Raw genomic sequence first — 26,138 nt, 5'->3', positions numbered from 1 at the left:
AGAGAGAGAGAGAGAGAGAGAAAGAAAGGAAGGAAGGAAGGAAGAAATTCTGCCATTGGGGTTCTCTTTACTATATAAATGACGACTGCAGCTTCATTTATACAGTAAAGTCAAGTGTTCCTCTTCCTACATACAACTACAAGATACCGTTTCGAGAAATGATTTTCAGATGGTATATTGATGTTTCAAAAGCATTTCTTGTAGTACAAGATAGTGTTTCCAGAAATGCTTTCAAAACATAAATATACCATCTAATTGTCTTTTTAAAAATATTTACTTCGATTTAAATGTATCTCAAGGATTGTGGAACTTTAACAAATTTGCATTGCGCCAGACTGTACATCGAGAAAACAGACTAAAATGAAACGTGTCTAAAAAATTCCCGAATCTGTCGAAAGTATATTTTTAGTACCTAAGAATGATTGAACTTTATACTGTGAGAAAGATTATGTTTCTTTGTTACTCGAGATACGTGTCTGTGTGTGGGTACATATATTTATTTATACACGTATCTTAAGTGTGTGGGCATACGCGTGTATGTGTGTGTGTGTGTGTGTGTGTGTGTGTGTGTGTGTGTGTATGTAAAGAGAAAGACATAAAGTACTGATGAAACACTATGCTTGTGGCATAGACATTAGTGCTCAGCAAACACTTGGGTCCGCCAAATTTTCCAAACTCCTTGCAATTGAGTAGGGCCACATGACTAGTCGCATCCAATGAAATGTTAGAAGTGAACTGGGTCACTTCCAGGTTGAAGCCCATAAAAGCTCCTGCAAAATTCTTGAGCTTATTCTTTCCTTGCCTCTTGGTCTAGTTATTGCAGCAACAAGACAACACTGCCCCCATCAGTGTGCATCCATCCATGACTAGGCGGAGCAGAGCTCTCTGCATCCTGTGTGTGACTTGTAATATGAATGACAAATATGCTGTTTTTATCACATTTGGAATTTCTTTGTTATTGCAACAAACTATTTCTGATGACTAATGCAATATCTCAAGGTACTTCAACACAAATAATAAAATAGCTATAAATATATAAAACCAAAGGCAAGTTTAATGAAATTTAATGTAATCAGCCATGTATTTTAAGATGTAACTAAGATGCAAAGACCACATTCTAGTCCTTTTTAGCAATATTGCTGTCCTTCCATGAAACCCACGTTTTTTTTGCCAACTTTTATTTTAAGTCCAGGGGTACATGTGCAGGATGTGCAGGTTTGTCACATAGGTAAACGTGTGCCATGGTGGTTTGCTGCACAGGTCATCTCACCACCTAGGTATTAAGCCCAGCATCCATTAGCTGTTCTTCCTGATACTCTCCCTCCCCACACCCTAACCCCACCCCACTGACAGACCCCCCCAGTGTGTGCCGTTCCTCCCCCTACCATGTGTCCATGTGTTCTCATCATTCACCGCCCACTTATAAGTGAGAACATGTGCTGTTTGGTTTTCTGTTCCTATGTTAGTTTGCTGAGGATAATGGTTTCCAAGTTCATCCATGTCCCTGCAAAGGACATGATCTCGTTCCTTTTTATGGCTGCATAGTATTTTATGCAAACCCACTCTAACTGGAGTTTCCCATGCCTCTTCTTTTGGAAATCCAGTTATCTCTTTGTTTTCATTCTCTTGCCACCATTGAATCCACTGACCATTTGGACCATGATTGGTCACCGATGACCATTATTAGGCCCTTTAGACACTTTGTAACATATGCTTCAGGAATATTGAGTTCTTTAGGTGGTTTTCATAATATCCAGATCACTTTGGTTTCCTTTGTCATTAATTTTATCTGAAAGAAGCTGGACAAAGTTTAATTTGGACTTTATGCATTCTCTAAAATGCCCTTGGGAAGCTTGTTTTTATATGGCTTTAGTCCCTGCTTTTAAGAGGCAAAGTCTCAAAGGCACATTTACCACTGCATCCTTCTCACTCTCAACTCCATCTATTTTCTTCCTCCCTGAGAAGGGAGGTAACAAACACTGTCAATTGTTTCCCTTGAAATGAAAGATTTATTTCATTCATTATTTGAGAAAATGTCTGCCAAACATCCAAAACCAAAAAATTCTTTTAAGTAAAAGTCGAGTTTCTTTTTTTTTTTAAGCCACTTTAGATTGCAGCTCGGCCACCGCATGCGTTGCCTCAAGACACCCATCATACTCCCCGAGCCAGCAAGGGACTTTGTGTCAATCTCCTATCTCAGAATACAGAACAGTGAAAAGAAAAGATGTGTATTCAAGGTCAAGATTTAATAAAATGAGTGATTTTCCTGCTTCATCTTAAGCTGTTTTTTGTTTTGTTTTACTGCATGTAAACTTTTATCATTCATGCTAAGACAAAAGCAGAAAGCAGTTCTACCTACCACTGCTCTTATGCCATCTGTAGAAACCTCAGTATATTGAAGAAAGCAAATAATGGGGCAGTATTCTTATCAAAGTAGTTCTGGCCTCATGAACCTCCCAAAAGGGTCATAGAGTCCCCAAATGTCCCAAACTATACTTTGGACATTGCTGTATGGACAAAAGCAGGGTGCTTTTGATGTATTGGCCACCATCCCCTCTAGAGACCTGGAACCAGCTGCCAAAGTGGGGACTGGGGAAGACAGAGGTCCCCTTAAACCTATGGGAGCAACAAGGGTTTCAATTTAGATTGGAGTATTGCAGGACAAGCATATGTGACCTAAACATTCTATCCAGTTGGCTGGACATCTTTTCAGTCTTTTTTTTTTTTTTTAACATGTGACTTGAAACATTTAATGCCACTTTTATAGTTTGGCTTGACCTCCCTAAACAAAGTCCTATAAACTTTCCACACCAATTGACCATAACTAGAACTGCTGTTTTCATTTTATGACTTGGAGTAAAAGCAACTTATATTCTGGTCTTGACTGGTGAAGAATACAACACTGTTCTTCAAACTCACCCTGCACGTGTGAGAAAAGCCTTTCTACATTGCTTTCATTTTCTACTTTCTCAAGACAAATTGTTAGTCTGTGAGGACTCTTGTTGTCTATCACAAAGTATCCAATTCAAACCTTCATCCTTGTCTCTTCTGTCAAGCTCTGCATTTTTGTCCCTCGGGACTTTTTTCCATTTTTCCTTTTCCTTCTGGAGCTGGAAACCAGGCGGTAAGAGGATGACAGGCTTTAAAAGGTCATTTTTGAATAAAAAAATTGTCTGTGTGCAGTGTTTCTAGAGTGAGGTGTGTTTTAGTGAAGGAAGGTGAGATAAAAGAGAGAGAGGACTCTTGCTGGTCAGACTAGTCAAAAGATTCCATTTTCCTGACCACTTAATGTATATCCTTGTAGGTATGAATTCCCTGAATTGATAACAAGCTGTTGGTGGTGGTGGGGAGAAGCTGACCAAAGGGTCCAAAGTTCCAGTGAGAAAGGAGGAATAGGCTTTCAAGGTCTGTTGCCCAGCAAGGTGACCACAGTTAATAACAATGAATTAATTGTATGTTTCAAAAATGCTAGGAGAATAGATTCTTTTTTTTATTGTGCTTTAAGTTCTAGGGTACATGTACAGAATATGCAGGTTTGTTACATAGGCATACATGTGCTATGGTGGCATCCATCACCCCATCATCTACATTAAGTATTCCTCCTAATGCTATCCCTCCCCTAACCCCCACCCCCTCCTATCCTTCCCTATCCCCCCACTCCCTTACAGGTCCCGGTGTGTGATGTTCCCTTCCCTGTGTCCATGTGTTCTCACTGTTCAACACTCACTTATGAATGAGAACATGTGGTGTTTGGTTTTCTGCTCTTATGTCAGTTTGCTGAGAATGATGGTTTCCAGCTTCATCCATGTCCCTGCAAATGACATGAACTCATCATTTTTTATGGCTGCATAGTATTCCATGCTGTATATGTGCCACATTTACAGAATGGATACTTAAATGTTCTCACTACAAAAAACTGATAAGCATGTGAGGAGATAAACACATAATCTACCTTGATATACACTTGATATAATCATTCCACAATGTACATAATAAAACATTACATTGAACCCCATAAATATATACAATTATTATTTGTCAATAAAAATAAGAATTTTAGTTAAAAAAATAAGATAAACTGTGGCAGAAAAAAAAATGGAGATCTTTTATGCACTTTTCATTCACCAGAAGGAAAGCTCACTTCATAAACCACTTTCCCTTTTCCATATTAGAAAATGACTTTTGGCCGGGCACGGTGGCTCATGCCTGTAATCCCAGCACTTTGGGAGGCCGAGGTGGGTGGATCATAAGGTCAAGAGATCAAGACCATCCTGGTCAACATGGTGAAACCCCATCTCTACTAAAAATACAAAAATTAGCTGGGCATGGTGGCGCGCGCCTGTAGTCCACGGGAGGCTGAGGCAGGAGAATTTCTTGAAGCCAGGAGGCAGAGGTTGCGGTGAGCTGAGATCACGCCATTGCACTCCAGCTTGGGTAACAAGAGTGAAACTCCATCTCAAAAAAAAAAAAGACTTTTGATGTAGCTTATGCAAAAGTACCATTAAAGCTCATTTGCTTTTTCCTAAAGGAAGAAGTCAAGTAAGTATGATAAAGAAAAGAATTACTAGTAATGTTGACTGCGTTCCACAAAGCTTTCAGCATCTGAATTGTCAAGAACTTTCCTTTTTTTGTGTCACTGGTTGGTTAAGCTCAAATGCCACTGTCTGTTCAATGCAGTGAGGCTGTGACTGTTCTTCCCAAGTTGCTACTGTCAGCAGAGGTTGGTTCACACTATAGTGATGAAAAGGCCCTCTTTAGTCTCCCTTCACACACCTCTGCAGGCTTTGCGAGGTAAGCAAAGTTCTGCTACTTAAAGAACCAACCTCTAAGAAATTTCTGTATTTAACTATTTAGCCTGACCCATGCTTTGTGAGAACAAGCCACTGTGTGCCATTTTATTCCTTTAGTTTTCCTGTCCCTTCGTGCCTATATCAGGTTTCTAGCGATTTAAAACAAATGCACAGAAACCAAACTGTGAGTGCAGAATAATTGCAGGCTTTCAGTGTTCAGCATGCACAGCAATCACTGTGGAATAGCCCTGAGTTCTTAAGAAGAAAGCCCCAAATCTTACATGAGTGACTTCTACAGAGCTACAGGATCAATTGGAGCTGGCTTGTTTGTGGCAAATAATGTAGTCAGGACTGCCTGGCTGCAGACACTAGAGTTTTGTATAAAAACCGATTTCTTCTTGTCTATTTCTCTCTCTTGCAGTGTAATTACAGGCTGCAGAGTGAAAAGCATTAGAGCTGTTTACAAAACAGCTCATAAACTTTAAAATAATAGGGATATGTGTGTGTGTTTGTGTAAAACAAAATAATGTGTATGGCAGGGGTAAACAGTATCCAGTCTTTCTTCATTCTTGTTTCAGTGCCCCCTGTCACCCTCCAGAATTAAGGGCATGAAGTTGAGAGATGGAGTCCTTTCCTCCTGCTATGCAATGCTTACACTTAATTAGTTATGCCTACTTATCCAATGCCAGTTTATGTTGCAGATAAAAATACAGATTCTCAGGTGTATGGGGACTGAGTGGCTGATGAAACAGACTGCTATCTAATTAATTTTAGCACAGCTTAAATTCCCATCAAGAAGTTCCCTCATGACATATGAGAGAAAGATTTTATTTTTTTAATGAGCCCTTTGCTATCTTTCCAAGAGAAAAGCTTTCAGCAGGTTAGTGTTCCAAAGTGAGAGGGGCATTCTTCCAACCCTTTCAAAAGCGTCCTTCTGTGCAGCTTTGCAAAGATTTTGCAGCTCAGCCTTCTGGATTTTATTTATTTATTTTTTAATGTGGAAGGGTAGCCGCTAACTTCAGGCTTGGGGCCAATCAATCATTTTGCTTTGCAGGTTTAAGATCTGTGGCAAAGCAAAACCCCTATGCTAGCCCCGCCGTACCGGTCTCGTCAACGATAAGCCTAATAATTGACAGTCGAGAGGGGGCTCTGTCCACTTAGGTGCCGGCACAAGCTGAGGACACTAGTGGGACAGAGGACCCAGCCTTGCACAGTGGAAGCACCTTTTCCTTCTGGTGACTGATGGGGGACAGAGAGGAGCTTTTCAGAGGCTGGAAAAAATTGTCCCAGTCACTTACTATGAAATCTTTGTCAGCAGAAAGGACTCTCCTGGGTAGTGAATGACATAATGCAGATGACAAATGACAGATATGTGTTGCGTTCTGCTTGCTAGGTACACAGCATCACACGCAGGTGAGTCAGCACTCCCCAACGCGCCCCTTGCACCATCTGCTCCCCACATGCAAACACTCCTTCCCAATGCTCTCTGGTTTCCCTGGCACTGCTGGCTCTTCCTAATCGAATCGTCAGCTCTTTTGGGGATATGTAAAGTACTGTTGGAGTGTGAGCAGGGCGACACCTTACCACCCTTTTATGGATCTGATTATGAAATGAAGACAGCATTTGAGTCATTTGTTAGCAGTTCTGAAACTTGTTTCCTTCTGTTCCTCCCTTTTGGATCACAGAAGAAAAAAATATATAATATATACACATATAATATGCTGTTGCAAGGGACTACTTCAGATCAAAAATCTGTTTTTAAAATCGTTGACTGATATTTCCTTTGTATTTTTTTCTCTCCCTTCCAGGACCGTATCTGCAGATGTTCTGAATACCTCTGAGAATAGAAATTGATTATTCAACCAGGATACCTAATTCAAGGTATTAGCTCTTGTCAGAAAGCTTTTACGTTTGAGCTCTGTGTTGGAAATTCTATTTTGGCAATGAATTGAAATAGGAAAAGTTGGAATGAGAATAAAGGACAAAAGTGAATTTGCAAAATAATCAAGTGCTTAAAAAACTACCCAGCACTTGTGAGGGTTTGCTATTTCTGACTCATGTGCAGCCCTGTCTCTGCCAGCTTATGTGCCAATACTGACTTATTTGTAGCCCTTTTTCTGCAACTGTGCTTGGGGTTTGGATTTCATTTTAGTCTCACCGTCTCCGTTTTTCTCTGACTGCCCAGAACTCCAGAAATCAGGAGACGGAGATATTTTGTCAGTTTTACAACATTGGACCAAATACAATGAAGTATTCTTGCTGTGCTCTGGTTTTGGCTGTCCTGGGCACAGAATTGCTGGGAAGCCTCTGTTCGACTGTCAGATCACCGAGGTTCAGAGGACGGATACAGCAGGAACGAAAAAACATCCGACCCAACATTATTCTTGTGCTTACGGATGATCAAGATGTGGAGCTGGGTGAGACACTGAACTCTTCACTTGTTAGTCTCTTTTGTTCAGATAATTTATCGAGTCTCAGGCTTATCAGTAACACTTAGTCCACATTTGGAGGTTTTGCACTTAATTATTTGTACCTTAACTAACGCCCTAGTTTATGCAGTGAACTTGTATTGATCCTAAGGCATTCGTTCTGTGTTTCAGCATTACTTTTCTGGTGTTATGCTTTCGAAATGGTCGGAGAAGGAGCCTGGGGTAGTAGGACAATGGAGGAAGAGGGTCAGCACCAAAGACTGTAGAAGTAAAGGGCTGAAAACCCTCAGTTAAGAAATGTAAAAATATTTGGGCAAAGTTGTTTCAAAGAGTATGAGGAGGTGACTGTAATTCTATGCAATGGATATGAATATAAACTGATACTAAAGGAATTTTCAGTGCTTATTATTATTAGAGTGGATTACCTATTCACAGTTCATTATAGTAAACTGTTAGGTAATTGAAAGTTGCAGTGTTCTATATGTCTTGTGGCTGCTACTACCTTAGATATGACGCTTTTTTAATTAGCTTGCCTGGGTTAATTGTAGAGCACCCAGACAGCCTGCCAAAACCTAGAGATTCCAACATATCTTCTGTACCGTCTGATTGGGTTTCTTGTCTTCTCACCTTCTTCAATGGCCCAGCCCTGGGTCGTGTTCATAAGCCGAGGGCCAATTCTCCTAGTGCACCTAGTGCAAGGCAGATGGAAAGCTTGCCCCTACAAGTTGTCACTGCTCATTTCCTTTCCTGAACCCAAATTCCTTGCTCTCAGGGATCACCCAGCTTGCTTAGCCATCACGTTCAACCTGACCGAGAGCCGAATCTTCTAGCAGAGCATGCTGGGCTCCTGCGGCTCAGGTTCTTGAGGATAAAACTCTCCATGCTGGCACTTGGTCTCCATGGAAGGGGATTTTGGTTTCCCACTTGAAACCGAACAGTGGGATCCCAGTAAAGTTAATTCCTTGGCTTCAGCTGGAAGCAAATGAGCTAAAAGCCAGCAGAGGTCATTATTATTGAAGCCGGTTTGGGGAGTCCACGCACTTTTTTTTTTTTAACAAGGGTATTGATTTTCAGGCAACAGACCAAAATGAAAGGTGTCCCATGTACGTGAGTATGTATTTAGCAATATGATGTTAGTATGTATGTAAGTGGTGGTTTAAATGTTTTCATTCACTTACAGAGCAAGTAATTTCAGCTTTTTTAGAGCCTTGTGGGTCCATTTCAAGTTAGTTTAGTCCCTATTATGTTAATAGCACAGTCTCTGCATGAGGATTGCAATGTTAAACACTTGCCCTCTGCTTGATCTCACACCTGAACTCACCTTCCTTAACATCTCACCCGTGCATCGCTTTTGCTACAGCTGAGATCTCTGAATCCTCTCATCTCTCCCAGTTTTTTCCTCACTGGTTTCTTACCTGGACTTCCTGTCTCCTCCAGTCTTGGCCTCTCTTGCCCACCCTTCACTCCGTTGCCAGAGTTATCTTTCAAGTATCTATCTGATCAGATCACTTTTCTGCTTAAATCCCTTCTGTGGCTACCCTTTGCCAAGAGGATTAAGCCCCTCTCCTCTGCGGGCAAATGGGTTCTGAGCCATGCGGCCCCCACCTCCCTAAGTCTGTTTTCCTTTCCCCCACTTTTACTTTGTGCTTCATACGCACAATTGCAACCTCCCCAAAGGCGTCTGGTGGCTTCAGCACCCTCACCTCTATCCATGCCTTTGCACATCTTCTCCCCTCCGCCTTTTCCTCTATCTCCACCTGGAGAAACCCTACCTGTTCCTCATAACCCAGTTCATGTCATGGGTTTGATGTTCCCAAACCACCCTCCCCTCCAGCAGCACGGATGGAACTCCCCTTTGCACCCCGAGAACATGACTCCAGCATGGTGCTCATTCCACCATGCCCTCCCATGCCTGTCCTTGACCGAAATCAACCCAAGAGCAAGGGTATGTTTTATATTGCACTCCTAGTGCATGGGAATATAGTGGGCACTAAACTAACTTGAAATAGACCCATAAGGCTCTAAACAAGCTAAAATTCCCAGAAATAAGTATAAGTATTCATCATGATCTACCTCTTCTACAGCACTATCTTTAAAATATATTAAGGAATTGCTCAATAACTTTAATAGAATTCAAATTTTCAGTCTTGTCCTATAGTTCATTTATTCGTTCAGTAAATATTTTCTGAGAAGTTACTAAGTATTGCCTTTTGTTGGAGGCATGTGAATATCATGGTGAAAGGTTGTAGACCAGTCTCAGTCCACTTAGATGTTTCCTACATATTTACCTTTAACTCCTTCCTTGATTTTCTAGCCAGACAGCATGCTAAGAACTACTAGCTCATTTGACCTTCACTGTAACTCTACAAAGTAGTTACTATTCTCTCTTCGATTTATGTATGAGAAAAATGAGGCTTAGAGAAGTCATGTAGCTTGTGGTGAGCAAGTAAACTGTGAAACTCAGACAGGTATTAGATCTGAGTCTCCACAACTACACTTTAAACCACTATCCCTCCCATTAATCAGCCGTCTACAGCCAAGTTATTGAGATAACTCTTTAACCTTCCAAAAACCATCTGCAAATAATATTCTACGTTTCGGGAGAGAGAGAACAGAAGCAAAAGATGGGCCACTGGCAAAAACAAAATGACTAGGAACCACAGTGAACTGTGCGTTAGAAGTCCAGAGAAAACCTCCTTTCTTGGCAGAAAAGTCATGCTCTTGGTAGTGGTTCCCGCTTGATGGAGACTTTTCCTCATTTTTCTGTAATCTGCTCATAATCCTTCTTGAACATTATTGCTCTAGATTTTGGATGTTTTTTGTTTTGCTCTTGTTTTTTACCATCTTAACCATTTTTAAGTGTATAGTTGAGTGCTGTTAAGCAAATTTACATGGATATGCAACCCATCTCCAGAACTCTTTTCATGTTAGAAAAGGAAAACTCTATACCCGTTAAACAACAACTCCCTTTTCCTCTCCCTCAATCCTGGCAGCTGTCATTCTGCTTTCTGTATCTGTGAATTTGACTAATCTAGGTACCTCATATGGGTGAAATCATACAGTATTTGTCTTTTTGTGACTGCCTTATTTTACTTACCATCATGTCCTCAAGGTCCCTCCATGTTGTAACATGTATCAGTGTCCTTCCTTTTTAGTTCTGAAAAACATTTCATTGTAGGTATGTACCACATTTTGTTTACCTATTCATCCACTGTTGGAAGCTTGAGTTGCTTCCTCCTTTTTTCTATTGTGAAGAATGCTGCTGTGAACATGGGTATCCAAAGAGCTGTTTGAGACCTTGCTTTCAGTTATTTTGGAGCTATACCCGGAAGTAGAATTGCTGGATTGTATAATTTTATTTTTATTATTTTGAGGAACCACCTTACTATTCTCCATAGCAACTCCCCATGTGACATTCCCTCCAACTGTGCACAAGTGTCATCATTTTTCCACATCCATGCCCACACTTGTTATTTTCTGGTTTTGTTTTTAATAGTAGCCATCCTGATGGGCATGAAATGGTATCTCATTATGGTTTTGATGAGGTTGGGTTTTGTTTTGTTTTTTACTCCAGTGTAATTTTCTTTGCCAAGCGCTTTAGTAAATCTTCACCTAATGCAAACCTTTTTGCACCTGTAATGCTGTAGGCAATTTTGGCTACTGTGCCTCCAAAAAGAAAATAACAGACTTAGAAAAGTCTTAGAAGAACAATTATGAAAATTCTAATAGAATGCTTTTCTCATTGGGAAAGTATAAAACAATCCTATCTCTTTGTCTAGAAAGATGAAGGCTGAGAAGGGCTATAATCAAAGTTTGTAAAATCAAGCCAGGGAGGAAAGCATTAGTTCATTATGAGCAGGAGCCCTTCCCTTCGTTTTCAGGACAAACAATTTCTCTGTAAAGGGAATAAGACACATAAGGAATTCATTAATAAGAGTGCTAGAACCTTGTATGTGGATAACACTTCATCTTTTTCCAAAGAACATTTTGTTCACATTATTGTGAATGAATATTGCCATCTCACTCAAGTTGGGTGGGTAGGACAAAATTCATCATCCCAGGAGAAAACAGGCTGTGGAAAGATTAAATGGCTTAACCAGGGTCTCCTTCCTTCTGAATTTGCTTTTCCCACAACTTAAGAAGTTGGTCAGATTGTGCTTATACCTGTAAATACTTCAGGTTTTTAGGCTAGAATAATGGATGAAAGATTTACAATTTTTCTTTTCTTTTGTGAGGAGTCTCACCCTGTCACCTAGGCGGGAGTTCAGTGGTGTGGCCTCAGCTCACTGCAACCTTCGTTTCCCAGGGTTCAAGCGATTCTCCTGCCTCAGCCTCCTGAGTAGCTGGGATTAGAGGCATGCGCTACCACACCCGGCTAATTTTTGTATTTTTTTTTTTTTTTTTAGTAGAGACGGGGTTTTACCATGTTGTTCAAGATGGTCTCAAACCCCTGACCTCGTGATCTGCCCACCTTGGCTTCCCAAAGTGCTGGGATTACAGGCATGAGCCACTGTGCTCAGCCAGATTTACAATGTTTTAAGCTATGTAAACACACGTGGAAATGATCAACAGGAAGTTCGGGATAATGGCTACCACTGGTGAAGGAGTGATGACCAAGAGCATCAGTACGTTCACATTTTATTTTAAAATTAAAAATATACATATATATACGAAGGATTATAATCATGTTAAATTTTGTTAAAGCTAGGAGATGCATTATTTATTCTGTTATACCCTACACTTGAAATATTTTATAAATCAGAAGGAAGAAAATAAAACATGTTTGAGGGTCTCCTCTAACTTTCTGAGACTAGCATCAAAGAAATTGGGCTCTAAATCTTTCCCAAATGGCCCTTGGTGCCGCTCTGAGAAACAAAATGCTGAGCAGATTAGACCATTGATGTGACTCAATATGGCATTTCTTGCATTCCTAGGAAATTGGCCTGACACTAACGTCTCAGTAACATTGACTGGATGTTTCTCTTAGGTCATATGTAGAGGGAAGCTATGAGTACATGGAGATACTTTACTTCTTTGAAGCAGAAGCCAGAACACAAGGTATTCAGAACAGAGCTAGCCCACAGATATGTGTTGTTTGATGAGCATAGTTTTCAAAACTAAGCCAATATTTTAAAATCAGATTTTTAAATATATATTACATATAAAAAATCAGACTCTAAATTTTCCTGAAAATTCAAAAGAATGAAGGCTTTCATTCCCACGAAGCGGTCATCAGTTAGATGCTTGAAGAGGAGTTGCAGCTGCTCTCAGACATTGGGGTCCCCACTATTCTGCTGTTCCTCAATACTTACACCAAGGTGCAGGTGCCATTTATCATCGTGACCATACTGTTGTTTTTGCTATAGTCAGGAAAAGTTCTATAACTGTCTCTGTCAAAGGCAAAACAATGAGAAGACACAAAGGCCCTCTGACTCTTCTCATACCTGGCTGCCTTCACTTCCCTGCCATATCTGTGTAGCCCTGTAGGCATGTGAGCTTCCATTCCTGTAAGTAGCTTTTAATGGCCTTGTACTCTTTCCGAGGGGCCAGGAGGAAATAATGAGTCTTAGTGACCTGGAAACATTCCAGACTAATGTATTATCTTCTCTTTTTTTCCTTCTTCTTCCAACTAGCTTTTCGTTTTTGGTTTTAGCTAAAAAAAACATCTGGTTTCTTTCTTACCAATTCCATAGTTTGGGTAGAAAAAAATATCATTTAATTATGTTATTTTTTATATGCGTGTGCTTTTAGAATTAGAATATTCAGTGGATCATACAGGCATTTTAATATAGGAAATATCACTGTTTCATGTTTCATACTTTACTATGAAAATAACTGTTGGCATGTGAAAATGGCAGGGAAGTATTTAATACAAACGGCTTAAATATTTAAAGCATTAGCCTTACTTCATCGTAAAAGAATGACATCGACAAACATCCCCACACAATAAGTAAGAGCTGGGTTTGCGTGTTCAGTCACTCATCGAACCATGAATGCTGCAATCCACAAGGAAGTATCTCTCTAGGAAGCCAGGTATATCTGAATCTCACATGCCTGGGACTTCCATAAGTGAGGATGACAATATTTATTATTGAATTTCTGGCTCTGCAAGTTTTTCTGGACATGATAAACAAGCTTGATGAAAAAGTTAATGTTTAATAATGCACAATGTTGCATATTCAAACTCTTAAGTTATGTGTATCAGGAAAGGTGAAGCTTTGTGTTTTTTCATTTTTTGGTTTTTTGGGATTTTTTTGAGACGGAGTTTCACTCTTGTTGCCCGGGCTGGAGTGCAATGGCAGGATCTCAGCTCACTGCAACCTCTGCCTCCCGGGTTCAAGCAATTCTACTGTCTCAGCCTCCTGAGTAGCTGGGATTACAGGCATGCACCCACTATGCCTGGCTAATTTTGTATTTTTAGTAGAGATGGGGGTTCCTCCATGTGAGTCAGGCTGGTCTTGAACTCCTGACCTCAGGTGATTAGCCCGCTTTGACCTCCCAAAGTGCTGGGATTACAGGCATGAGCCACTGAGCCTGGCCACCTTTGTTTTAAAATTTAAAAATGTCAGTGAAGTACTTCAGAAACTCTGTGTGATTTTAGCAAAGTCATTCAAATAAGTGGGACATTTATTCCCATCCTTTTTCATACAAAAGATTTTCACATGAAGTCATTTTGTATGAAATGTTTTGGGAATCAAGTAGTTAGAATATACAGAGTGATTTAAATTCCTCACTATGGTTCTGTCTAGCCACAGCCTCATCACATACTCCAGCCAAAGCACTATTCCTGGAGCCTTGATTTTTAATGGTGCCAAAATTGCAAATATGGTGGATCTTGATGGATTTCTGAAGGGTGGCACTTCTCCCTCTCCCAGCCACCACTGACCTCTTCAGCATCCTGGTCCACAGCCGATGGCTGTCACAGCACCCCCATCTTGCAGGAGCAATCACAGATGTTCTCCATCCCAACTTGGACCTGGGGCAGTGGGACAGTGTATCTTGGCATTTCTGGGACTCAGCTGTGGCCTAGACCTTCCCTCTCATCAAGCCAGTCCAGTCAGCAGTGCGTGTACACCAACTACACAGACGTAACCATGGTTGCTTCAGAGCCTGTGTGTCGGGCTCCCACCCCATGGGACAACTTAAAACAACCATGAAGCTGGGCTTTTTGCTTGGGGTGTGGAGTCAGTGTGTATAAAAAGGGGAAGGGCTGATATTTGTATTTAAAAAACGGTATCAACATTTTAAGTCTTAAAGCATAGAAAACAAAGTTAACCTCTGTTCTCTCCTCCAGCTTTTGTACTTCAGATGTAGATTACAGAGAAGATGGAAGAGGCAGGAGAAAATTTAATGTGATGGGGTTGAGGTGAGCACATAGGGCAATGACAGCCACGTTGCCACACTCCTTGAGGGAAGTACTTTGAGGGCATCATGCCATTTGCTCAGCGACAATCTTGTAAACTAGTGGGAGTGGGGAGTGCTGTTATAAGCCCCGTCTTACAGATGAGAAACGCAAACCAAAAGAGGGTAGATGACTTGCTCAAGCTAATCTGTGGCAAAATCCAAATGTTTTCCAATATGTTCAAGCCCAGGGGTCTTTCCTTTCTCAATTTTATCCTCGTCAGCCCTGCCTTGTGAATCTGGTTGTGAGTGTTCGGCCCCATAATTCATATCGTTCCTATGAAATAATTGTTCTAATAACTGAGAATCAGCACCATTTGCATTTCAGGCACCAAAGGCCTGAAACTTACAGAAGTAAACAGCTTTAGCTTAAAACAAACCCGAGCCCTTCCACCTACCAGACAGAACATTGTCCTGGCCACCGCTCTCAACAGCTGTGAATAAATAACCATGAGTTTTATTACAGAATCGTTTTTCCTAAGGTTTACCAATAAAAAATCAATGGCACAATCACAGTGGGAATATATACAGGGTAAGGCAGTGTTATTGACTGACATTAATCATTGCACAGCCATAAAAAACGTGCTCTATGCTTTCTTCACTGGTACACACCAACACAGTGGAGTGAAGAGATTCAGATTCCTGCACACCGTTATCTGTCTCTACCCAGAGAATCCACAGAGATCAGAGGCAACAATTAACGCCAATGTGGCCGTCAGCAGCTAAAGACAGACAGATCTGCGGCCTACTCATGCCTCATCAGTGCCTGAGCCACCGAGACCATTTCAGCTCTGAGGGGAGGGTAGGAGACAGGTGTTAATGTCAGTCCATATCTCCTCTAAGAGGCGAGAAGAATCAAAACATGTGACCGTGGGAAGACAGACCTATCGCGACCACAAGCAGATACCAATTCCGTTTCTCATCTTGAAAATGTCAGTGTCACAGCCAGCACTCAAGAGCATGGTCTCTGGGCAGACTGGCTGCATTTGCTTCTGGGTTCTGCTACCAAGCGTCTGTGTGGCCCTAGGCACATCATGACTTAGCCTTCTGTACCTCAGTTTCATTATCTGTGATATAAGAATAATAGCTACTAGCACCCACCACAAAGGGTTATTGTCAGGATCAAATGAATTGCTCATGTGAAGCACTTAGAAGAGAACCTGGCTGAGAGTAAGTAGAAAATCAATGTTTCTTTTTCCTGTCTACAGTATACCTTATAGTCTTGGCAGTGGTCTAAGCCACTTAGATCACTCAAAATGAGGCACCCACTAGTCTCTTCCAGCTCTAGGCTTCTCTGATTCTGCGACCAACCCAGAAGACTTCTCCAGGTGAGATTCACTGAGAGGCAGCTTCAGCTTCACTCAGAGTTTGGTAGAAACACAAATTCTCAGGCTGCATCCTGGACTTACTGAACCTGTATCTTGGGGTGGGTACAAGATTCTGGGGCTTAATATGCCCTTCAGGTGATTTTCAAAGTTGGACAAGCATTGTCTCAGAATCTTCTCTTCACTGAGCTTCTTGAAGCCAGATTCCCACTTTTTGTTTTGTTTTGTTTTATATGAGACAGAGTCTCACTCTGTCGCTCAGGCTGGAGTGCGGTGGTGCAATCTTGGCTCACTGCAACACCTGCCTCCCAGGTTAAAGTGATTCTCCTGCCTAAGCCTCCCGAGTAGCTTGCACTATTGGTGCACGCCATCACACCCGGCTAATTTTTGTATTTTTACTAGAGACGGCATTTCACCATGTTGGCCAGGCTGGTCTTGAACTCCTGGCTTCAGGTGATCTGCCCACCTTGGCCTCCCAAAGTGCTGGGATTACCAGATGTGAGCCACCACGCCTGGCCCAAGATTCTCACTTTCAAGGACCCCAGTGGTGGAGCTGTACTGTTAACAGTGCCTATGGGGATCCAATGTCATCTTGGTTCCCTATGACATGTGGACTGACTGGTGGGAACCAGGGCATTTGGAGGGATTGCTTGGGACCCCTACACAATCAGCTCAGTTAGTCAAGAAAAGGGTGATACTGAGAATGACAGGAGAATCCTGGCTGGGGCACTTCCAGCAGGGATGAATTGGGATACGTTTTAGCCCCTGTTTTTATATTATTTTGACTTTAAATCAGATTTCCTCCTCTGTCCCATATTTGTAGCCTAAATGAATCTGTAAACTAGAGATTATAGTGCTGCAATTCAGGACATTGGACGATGGCCTCAGCTGCCTTTTTCTTTTACTTGAATTCAGTTAAGGGTTTTAAAGGAAACTCTGAAAGCGTGTTCTTTGAATTAGACTACTGGGCAATGAAAATCCATCAACAGTGTTTGCTGTTTTCCCCAAATTCAAGATACTCAGTAACTAACTACTGCAGAGATCTAAAGAGGAGCAATGAAACATGATGGATACCTTCAGTGTCACCTTTCACTCTCCTTCCACTTCCACATCTCCGTTCATCTAATTATCTCCAGGATATTCCCCCTGTGTGATCACAACACAAACAGAAAATGCAACATTTCTGAAATTGACTTTTTAAATCTCCTATAAGGCATATTCCTCTTTAGTTACTTCTTCACCATCAGTGAAACTATTGGTTTCCAGTTTTCTTCTCATGGTGGAAACTTCAAGGTGTTAGCCAACTCCCAGCCTTCTCATGCACCACCGCATCACTTGGATCTGCTTCTTAGGGTCGCTTTTGGTCAGAGGCATAGTCATCTGAATTCTTCTCTCCTCAGGGCCAGACGGCTTCAGCGACCTCCTCTGTACCCTTTGCAGCCCAGCGGTGAGCCCTACTCAATCCACACACCACCACTGCACAAGCAACACCTCTCGAGGGGCTTGCAATCCACTGCAATCTGCAATCCACTGCAGCAGCAACACCTTTCAAAGGCTTTTTTCTGAACATGCCATTCACGGCTTTGACACGGAACCTAACTCTACCTTTGCTTTTTCTATTCTATCACATCGAGTATCTCTGCCCAGCCTTTGAGCTATTTGCTAAATCTGCTTTCCACATTTCATGAAGAGAATTCTCCATATTTCTCTTCCTGCCAGGAAATCAATGTGTTGTTCTCATCACTCTACTTGTTTCTCCCCACCTCCAGAGCATCCCACATGTCACTTGCCACAATCTCCCAATGATATACTTCACCCTTCAGACATTTTCTACCTCCTTTCCCTCCTTCTGTCCTCATCTCTCATTTCAGAACTCTTATTAAGCTTTCACTCCAAGTTCCCTCTATTTTTATATGCCCTGCTACTGCTATATTCACATTGTTACCTGAGCATTGCTTTGCAAATATCCCCAAGTGATTTTTCTATCTAGAGAGTTTATTAGTGAAGACCAGAAGCAGAAAATTTCCCATTTCTTTTGTTTATGCTACACTCGGGAGATCAGCCTGGAATGCTGAGGTTGATAGAATGTTTTGCATGAAGTAGTCACTCACTACATGTTATTCACTGACTACAAAAGGTGGCTTGATCCCCTGAAGACAACCAGAAGAGAAAGAGCATTTAGGATTGCTCCTCGCTGAAGCATATTTTAGGGAACTCTAATGAGACCCAATTAGAAACCTTTCTCCTGTTCTCATATGCATCATGTGAATGGTAAAAGCTAATATATGAAGACACGGGGCTGACTGTGGCTTCTTGGACTGTTACATGCTTCTCTTCTGCCCTGAATGCTTGCCTGGTTTGCATTATGATTTCCTTCCTTGCTGGAAAACATAGATTTTCTTCCTTTCTTTGGAAGAAGTGGGACCTGTTGGAAATCTGAGGCTCCAAGATTCAAAGGCAATGGGTTTGGCTGTAGTGTTCTGTAGTGCGCCTCTTGACAAGTCCTGAAAAGACTATTGAATTCTGGCCTGTGCTTTTCTACAGTGTTTGGATGTGTTTCAGCTGCAGTGTTTGGCTGGATAGAGTGATTGAAATAGGTTTTTTTGTTTTTTTTTCCTTCCTCAGCAATCTTGTGTCACCATTTCATCCTTAAAGTTAAAATGGAATATTTTACAACCATGCAATACTTTTGAGTGCAATCAAATTGTAGCTCTTTCACAAGCAAACAACATATTCTTAAAAATTGTGCATAAATAGGTTGAAATATAAATTGATAGTGTTATCCTAATAGAAAACCTGGCAGACATTTGGTGAGCTTGCTAGAGGATAGCAACTTGCGTTGAAGATCTTTTTAAATTATTATTAAACACAGGCATTTTGATGGGACTTCACAGGGAAGAATTTTTTTTCTTTTTCATATGATTAAAATGTTATAGTAGTAATCTATACTAGTAATCTAGTAGCAATGTCACTACTAGATTGCATTTGTACTGGGCTGGGGGTTTTATGCTCTGTGCATCAGGCTATTGTTCTCTGATAATCTTCAAAGGGCTGCTGGCCTTTGAATCTGCTCCATATCTAAAATTCTAGCTTTAACTATCAGATTAGCCTGTGTTTTCTTCTTTGTGATTACAGAGGGGAGAAGTATGTTTATTATTCTGCAAAATACTTAAGAGGGTAGGATCCTAAATGTTTAATTTTGTTGTAGAAGTGACAACTAATCGATGTATAGACTAATCAATGCATAGACTATCTGAAGCCAAGGAAAGGAAATGAAGAAGTCAGGGAAACAGAGGCACTGGGGGGCACAATAGAAATGGGCATTCATGTGCTGCACTTTGCTAAAGAATGCTGGCACTGTGCCTTTCAGGGTCCCTGCAAGTCATGAACAAAACGAGAAAGATTATGGAACATGGGGGGGCCACCTTCATCAATGCCTTTGTGACTACCCCCATGTGCTGCCCGTCACGGTCGTCCATGCTCACCGGGAAGTATGTGCACAATCACAACGTCTACACCAACAACGAGAACTGCTCTTCGCCCTCGTGGCAGGCGATGCATGAGCCTCGGACTTTTGCTGTATATCTTAACAACACTGGCTACAGAACAGGTAAGGGATGATGACATTTCTAGCCCATGAACCTCTTGTAATACATCCTAGACTCAGGAAAAAGTATTGTGTAATGAAATACATAAAGTTCCAATAAATATTTAAAAAAGGATCAAGTGTTTTTAAACTGCTTGGCATCTACCCCAGGGTCTGGGAACACAGTAGATGATCAAAATAATTTATTGAATTAATGAATAACTGATGCATAAATTAAACATGTGTACCTTATTGATTCATGTATTTGTTCATTCATAATTAATAGGATTTGGAAAGTTTCTTTAGCTTGTGGTCATTTTTAGGTCACAAATATTCACTTCTACCTTTCAGGAAAAAACGCCATTTTAATTGCTATACCTACTGTTATTGTTTAACCTACACATGGCAAGAAAAGGTTTTGGTTAATCGGTTTTTTGAAAATTGGGGACTTCTTTCAAGAGGAGTGGTGAACATCATGGTAATCTTTCTGGGAAAAAAGCAAGGCTCCTTCTGGTAATGTTACCACCAAGGCCCTATCCTCCCAGCATGTAGATGATGTCCTTGGGTTTTTGTAGCATTCATGAAAGAACACAAGGTTGTTGATAGAAGAGCTACAGTGCAGACATGGGTTGTTGTTGATTTTTTTTTCCATAATCACCTAGGCTTATTTATAAGATTTAAAGATGCTGTGATTAAAGCTTCTTCAAATGACTTTCAGGCCTACAGTTCCTCCATTTTGAAGATTTAAAAGTAAAGGATGTCAGATAAATATTCTCGTGAATCTCTTTTAAAAGTGAAATTAATCTTTCCCACTGGATTCAGGAAATATATGGCCATTTGCTTCTTTGCAGAGAGCTCTATGGGCACTTAATACTTGTTATTTATGGATGAAAATATTGATTGTGCATATGATAGCACTGTCACTCGCACAGCTCAAGATCTCAACTCACAGGAGCAGCTCCTCTCCTGCATCTCAAGGCTGTTTTCTTATGCTTAGGAAAGAAACTAGGTTACAGAGAGGTTACAGAGAGTGCCTTATCTCAGTGTGTTTTCTCACATTAGTGATTTAAATTTATAGCACCTTTCATCTGAGGACTCTAAAGCAATTTGCAAATCCATCAAACATCCCTGTAGAGTTCATAGACGGCAAATGTACTTGGCTCTGTTTTATAACTGAGGTGGGGATTTCAAATATTGTGTGACCAGCTCAGAAACAGAATCAGTAGGGGTTCCCTAATGCCTGCTCCCTGATTTTAGCTACCAAATTGTGTTTTGCTCATGGGACGTGTTGTGTGAAATCAGTGCCTTTCACCTCCCAGCTTCCCTGTAATTTAATCTCTAGTAGCAGACATAGAACTGGAAGGATTGGGACTCTCACCTATCCAGAGTGATGCAGATGACATTTGTCACAAGAAATAGAGATTTAGGGTGAGACAGGGCTCTGCCAGGACCTAGGGCAGTCACCTAGGGTTTACTAATTTGTTTCAGGGCTAAATCAGGAATGGCAAGAAAGAAGGGAATTAGTTTTTGTCATGATCTCACCTAATTCTTATGGCAATCTTGAAAGAAAGGAATTCCCTGAGTTACCAATGAAAAAAACAAGACTCAGAAAGATGAATTGTCTATCTATGGTCATGAGCTAGTCAGTGGTGGAATGAACTCAGCACATCTGACTCCACAGTCTTTCTTCTGTGTAATGGTTCTATCCTGTCTCATTCCAAAATGCCTTACAGAGTTACAGATTTTATAGGCTATGGACCCATAAGGACCCTGGCAAACAGAAACAAAGGGTAGAACTAGTGAAAGTCAAGGCAAAGATTGGTGTACAAACTGCCTGCTGTGGAGTCGTAGGGAAAAGTGGAATGTTTAGAACTAAGCATCCAGATGGTAAGAGCAAAAATGGAAACACCATCCATTGTAAAATTCACCCAGTCACCAGGATAAAAACAATTCAGTTGCCTCTAAGCATAATGTTTCCTGGTACATGCTTTGGTTCTACTGTGCTGTATCCACCCTAAGATGGATTGAGAGAGTTTAACTAAAACTCATAGATAATTTAGTTCAATTTCCTTATTTTTAGAGGAGCAAATTGACACCCACAAGAATAAAGTGGCTGAAGTGACAGATCTGACTGACATTCTAATGGGAAGAGTGGGCACCGGGACCTTAGTCTTCAGGGCTCTCTCCAGTGTGCTGATCAAACCTTAAGAATTGGATCTGTGCTGAAACTGTGTACATATTGTAAGGCTTACCTGTTGAGGACTGTCACTTTTTTGTGCACCCCAGGGAGTCTGCTTCATTCAGTGTCATCTCCGGGGATAGTAGAGTTGCTCCTGGAAACTAAATCTGATTCTAAACCTAAGGGTTTAGACACTTAGGTAATAATACAAGTTATAGTGAGCCATCCTCCAAAACAAAAGGCACTCTTTAAGGGAAATACTTTTCCAAATACTTAGCTAAGAGTAGAAAAAGGATAATATGAGCTCAGGAAAACAAATCTTGATTTGCTTATTAGTAAATCAGAAAGAATAAAAAGTGAGGTTGGGTGCAGTGGTCACACCTGTAGTGTAATCCCAGCACTTTGGGAGGCTGAGGTGGGCAGATTACTTGAGGTCAGGAGTTCGAGCTGGCCAAAATGGCGAAACGCTGTCTCTATTGAAAATACAAAAATTAGCTGGGTGTGGTGGCGGGCACCTGTAATCCAGCTACTCAGGAGGCTGAGGAAGGAAAATTGCTTGAACCTGGGATGCAGAGGTTGCAGTAAGCCAAGATCACACCATTGCACTCCAGCCGGAGCAACAAAGCCAGACTCTGTCTCAAAAAAAAAAAAAAAGTGAGAAGACTGAAATGGCAGTAATAGAGACCTCTATAATTTAAATTTGTCTTTCATGGGAAAACATTACAGTGTCTCAGACAATTAGGAAGTAAAAATGCCTTGATGACAATAGTTATCGAGCCAACCATGGACAACAACCCATTTGAAAATACACAAGTAAGTACACATGAGTGGCAGGCATCTTAGAAAATTAAGAGAATTGGTAGGTAGGTATTAAACCAATGTAATTATTTATGAGACACTAAACTAGCAGGGAGAATGCCAATGTATAAAGATTTTATTGTTTTCTTAATAATGAAATTTACTATTTGGAACATGTAACTGCACACCTAAGAAAAATAATGACGGAAACTGAAATATGTATTATACATAAATATCCATCTAGAGAGTAAGTTTTATATAGAACAACTCAGAGAAGACAAATTACTAATGGGCTTATTTTGGGAGGCATCCAGAATCCATGGATTTAAATGAATTAAATTGACCCAATATTATATTTACCATTTTATAACACGAGTTTTCTCTTTGAAACTGAGGCATATTTTTGGACTGGCTATAGCCTAAATTTTTCTAACTTTACTCATGGAAAATATGAGTCTATGAGAGCTTGAATGTTCAAGATGGGGAAAATGCAGTAACATGTCTACTGCACTTCATATTCTGACAAGTGAAACAGGAATAAGATTGGATTATCTATCATAAAAATGAATATCTTGCCTGAAATCAGCTCCAAAAAATTAGCTTAAATTTATTATGAGGATATAGACATTAATATAAAATCTGGCATAGGTTTTAAGGTAAAAATAATTATCCATGATTGATAGGTAGCATTAAGAATTAAAAAAAAAAAAAACTGAGAAGATCATGGAATCACATCCTACCTTGATTTGTTTTGAGGATTTAGACAGTATGATGCAGAAATTCATCTGGAATGATTCCTAAGTTTTCTTTCTTGTCCAAAATTACTGTATGTTGTAACTTTATTATACTCGTTAATTATAATATTGATTCGTTTAACAATTGTGGTATTTGAATTATAACCTTAACACATGGTACATAAAATCACATATAAGTTAAATTTTAATCACATGAATTCTACCTCATATCACTGAGGTAGATGGAACAATATTTAATAGACATCTGCAATAAATCTTTTTATGAAGAATTCTTTTGTAATAAATCAAAATCATAGGCCTTAGTTCTGACAAAGAAAAATTATGTCAAATAAAGGTAAATACAATATTGGATCAAAAATTTTAGATAAATTATTCTGTTTTATGTCTTTATATGTTACACAATTTATGTTACTTATAGCAAGTATATTTATTTTCTAATATGAGACTTTTTAAACGCAGAATTCACTTAAAGTAACCCAAACTAATATTCTTAATTTTATTATGATATAGATTATTGGTAAGTACATAAAGATGAGATATATCATACATTTATTGAACCACAGTGTGCTTGGAACACACTAGACATTGGGATGAAGACGTTTAAAGTAAGTTTCCTGTCTTCACTAAACTTACAATCTGGTTGGGGAAACCAGACTGCTGTATACAAACTGACATAAATCATAATTTTAACTTGGTTCAGAATTATCTATATTTATAGTTACTACCATGAAACCCCATCATCCTATCAATTACATGGATTAAAATCTCAATATATCTTTTGATGCATTAAATAAGATTTGACTTTTCTGCAGCATTGGGTCTTTGGGTTAGTTACCACTGCTGGCTCAAAACTAAATGCCTTGGCTTCAGATAGTTCCAGGAAAATTTTCTAAGCATCATGGAACAGGTTGTCCTAGACAGAAGTAGTATGGCCTAAAGCCAACAATAATTACAATCAGGTTTTCTGATCTTTGCCCCTGCCTCCCAACCTCTACCACCTTCTTAAACAGCTGTGAAAGGAAGTGCTTCATGGTGTCCAAAAAAAAAAAAAAAGAGGCTGTGTGAATGGCACATTAGACATTAGTGATGTCTTCAGACAGCAGGAGTTGAGTTGAATTGCCAGTGCCGAAGGATAGAAAACCGTTAAACTATACGTAACCTACACATAGACATAATGGCATTATGGGCAAGAAAACAAAATTCACCTTAGGGAGGGAGAAGGAGATTTAATACATCTGGAGGAAAATAATTAGAAGGCCAGATAATCAATTGCAGAGCGTTGCCAGGAAACATCGTGCTGAAAGAGGCCAGGGGTGATTACAAATGAGTCTCAATGTCATGAGGCAACAAAAAGGCCAGAGCAACTGGAGGCTGACCATGTTGCACCCTGACACCCAAGGCCCCCGTTAGCCCTGGAATGAGTGTGATGGGTGAGGGCACATCTGGAATACTGAGTACATTTCTTATGCTCTGTTAACCCAGAGAGACACTCAAAACCTGGAGGGAGTTCTGAAGCAAATAAAAAGGACTATTAAGAGATTTGAGGGAATCGTTTATAAGGGAAGGATTAAGTCAAAGGGTGATAGCCATGGCAATGGGTAGAAAACAGTACAAAATATCCGACAAAGTAAAACAAGGAAAGAGCAGGAATGACTTGGCGGGGAGAGGAAACAAAAAACCCCAACAACGAACTAACTAAAAATAGCAGAAAAAAATTTAAAACTAATTAAGCAGGAAAATGTAAGCCAAATAGAGGAGTTTGTTGCCACAAAATAAATGGTAGTGGGGAAGAAAGCATGTAACCTCTGAAGAGACATTTTCAAGTGCACAAGTGCAGAATTTTAGTACGAGATTTCCTTGTACTGAAGAATGGAAAATCATTGAAAGACAGGGCCAAAAGGATAATGATAATGATGAGGCTAATAATAATACTGGTCGTAGGGGCGCTTAATAAGATCCTTGTTTTGTGCCAGGCACTGTTCTCAGTGCTTTACATACGTGTTGATACATTTAATCCTCAAAACAGCCCTGCCACCACAGTCACTGTACAGAAGGGAAGTGGGGGAGACAGAAGTTAAGTAGCTTGCATGTAGGTGGATACCCTAGCAAGTAGCAGAGCCAGAATTTGAACCCAAGCAGGCTGGCCCTAGGGTTTATATTCTCAACCACTATGCTTTTTGACTTTTTGGGGGAAAAAAAAAAGGGAGAGAAAAGTGGGATAAACCCGTAGGGATGAGGAGGAGGCCAAGGAAAGCATGTGGTCTGAGGTTGTTAAGTGCAAGCTTTTTGGAAACAGTCCCTTTTGAAAGTTAGTGGGGTGTGGCCTTCGTCTGCCACCTGTGGCTTCAAGTCATACTGCATTTTGTCAGAAAAGGAAAATTATCTTGTGGTTCTATGTAAAAAGGTCAGTTCTAAGACAGGAATTCTTCATTAGAAGAATTCCTACTGCACATAGCCCAGAAAGAAATCCTGAGTCACCTGATGTGGGACCCTTTGACACTTTGCCCTATACTGATCAACCTGCTCAGGGTGCCTGGCAGAGTCCTTAAGCAGTGGATACTTGGCTGACCTACTTGGTTCACTCATTCATAGAGTCGACAAATAAACATTCACTCAACAAACAAACATTGCTATGTTTCTCAGACTGGAATCTAGACTCAAGAAATAACAATTTCAGAAACTCTAAAGCTCTCTTCTATGAAAATATTTTGAAGGCCAAATCAGCTTTAAAAAATATGATAATTCAGCTGGGCACTGTGGCTCACACCTGTAATCCCAGCACTTTAGGAGGCTGAGGTGGATAGATTGATCACCTGAGGTCAGGAGTTTGAGACCAGCCTGACCAACATGGTGAAACCCTGTCTCTACTTAAAAA

The 26,138-nt window shown here is 40.4% G+C and overlaps 1 protein-coding gene across 5 annotated transcripts in view; it reads left to right on the top strand.

Moving 5' to 3' along the window:
• The window catches only part of SULF1 (sulfatase 1), a 197,138-nt gene that overhangs the window by 92,654 nt on the left and 78,346 nt on the right, over positions 1-26,138 (top strand). For 4 of the 5 annotated variants that reach the window (XM_017544777.1, XM_017544769.2, XM_017544802.1 and 1 more), the window contains exons 3-5: positions 6,599-6,671; positions 6,976-7,207; positions 19,316-19,555. In XM_017544777.1, coding sequence (XP_017400266.1) covers positions 7,036-7,207; positions 19,316-19,555 — 412 coding nt within the window. In that variant the 5' untranslated portion in view covers positions 6,599-6,671; positions 6,976-7,035. Of the gene's footprint in view, positions 1-4,666; positions 4,792-6,598; positions 6,672-6,975; positions 7,208-19,315; positions 19,556-26,138 lie in introns of those variants that run through there. The other variant, XM_037744303.1, reaches the window with a different exon arrangement.

The sequence above is a fragment of the Cebus imitator genome, unplaced genomic scaffold (genome assembly GCF_001604975.1).
Source record: "Cebus imitator isolate Cc_AM_T3 unplaced genomic scaffold, Cebus_imitator-1.0 Scaffold9, whole genome shotgun sequence".
Classification (NCBI taxonomy): Eukaryota; Metazoa; Chordata; class Mammalia; order Primates; family Cebidae; genus Cebus; species Cebus imitator.
This window is presented reverse-complemented; position numbering and strand designations above follow the sequence as displayed.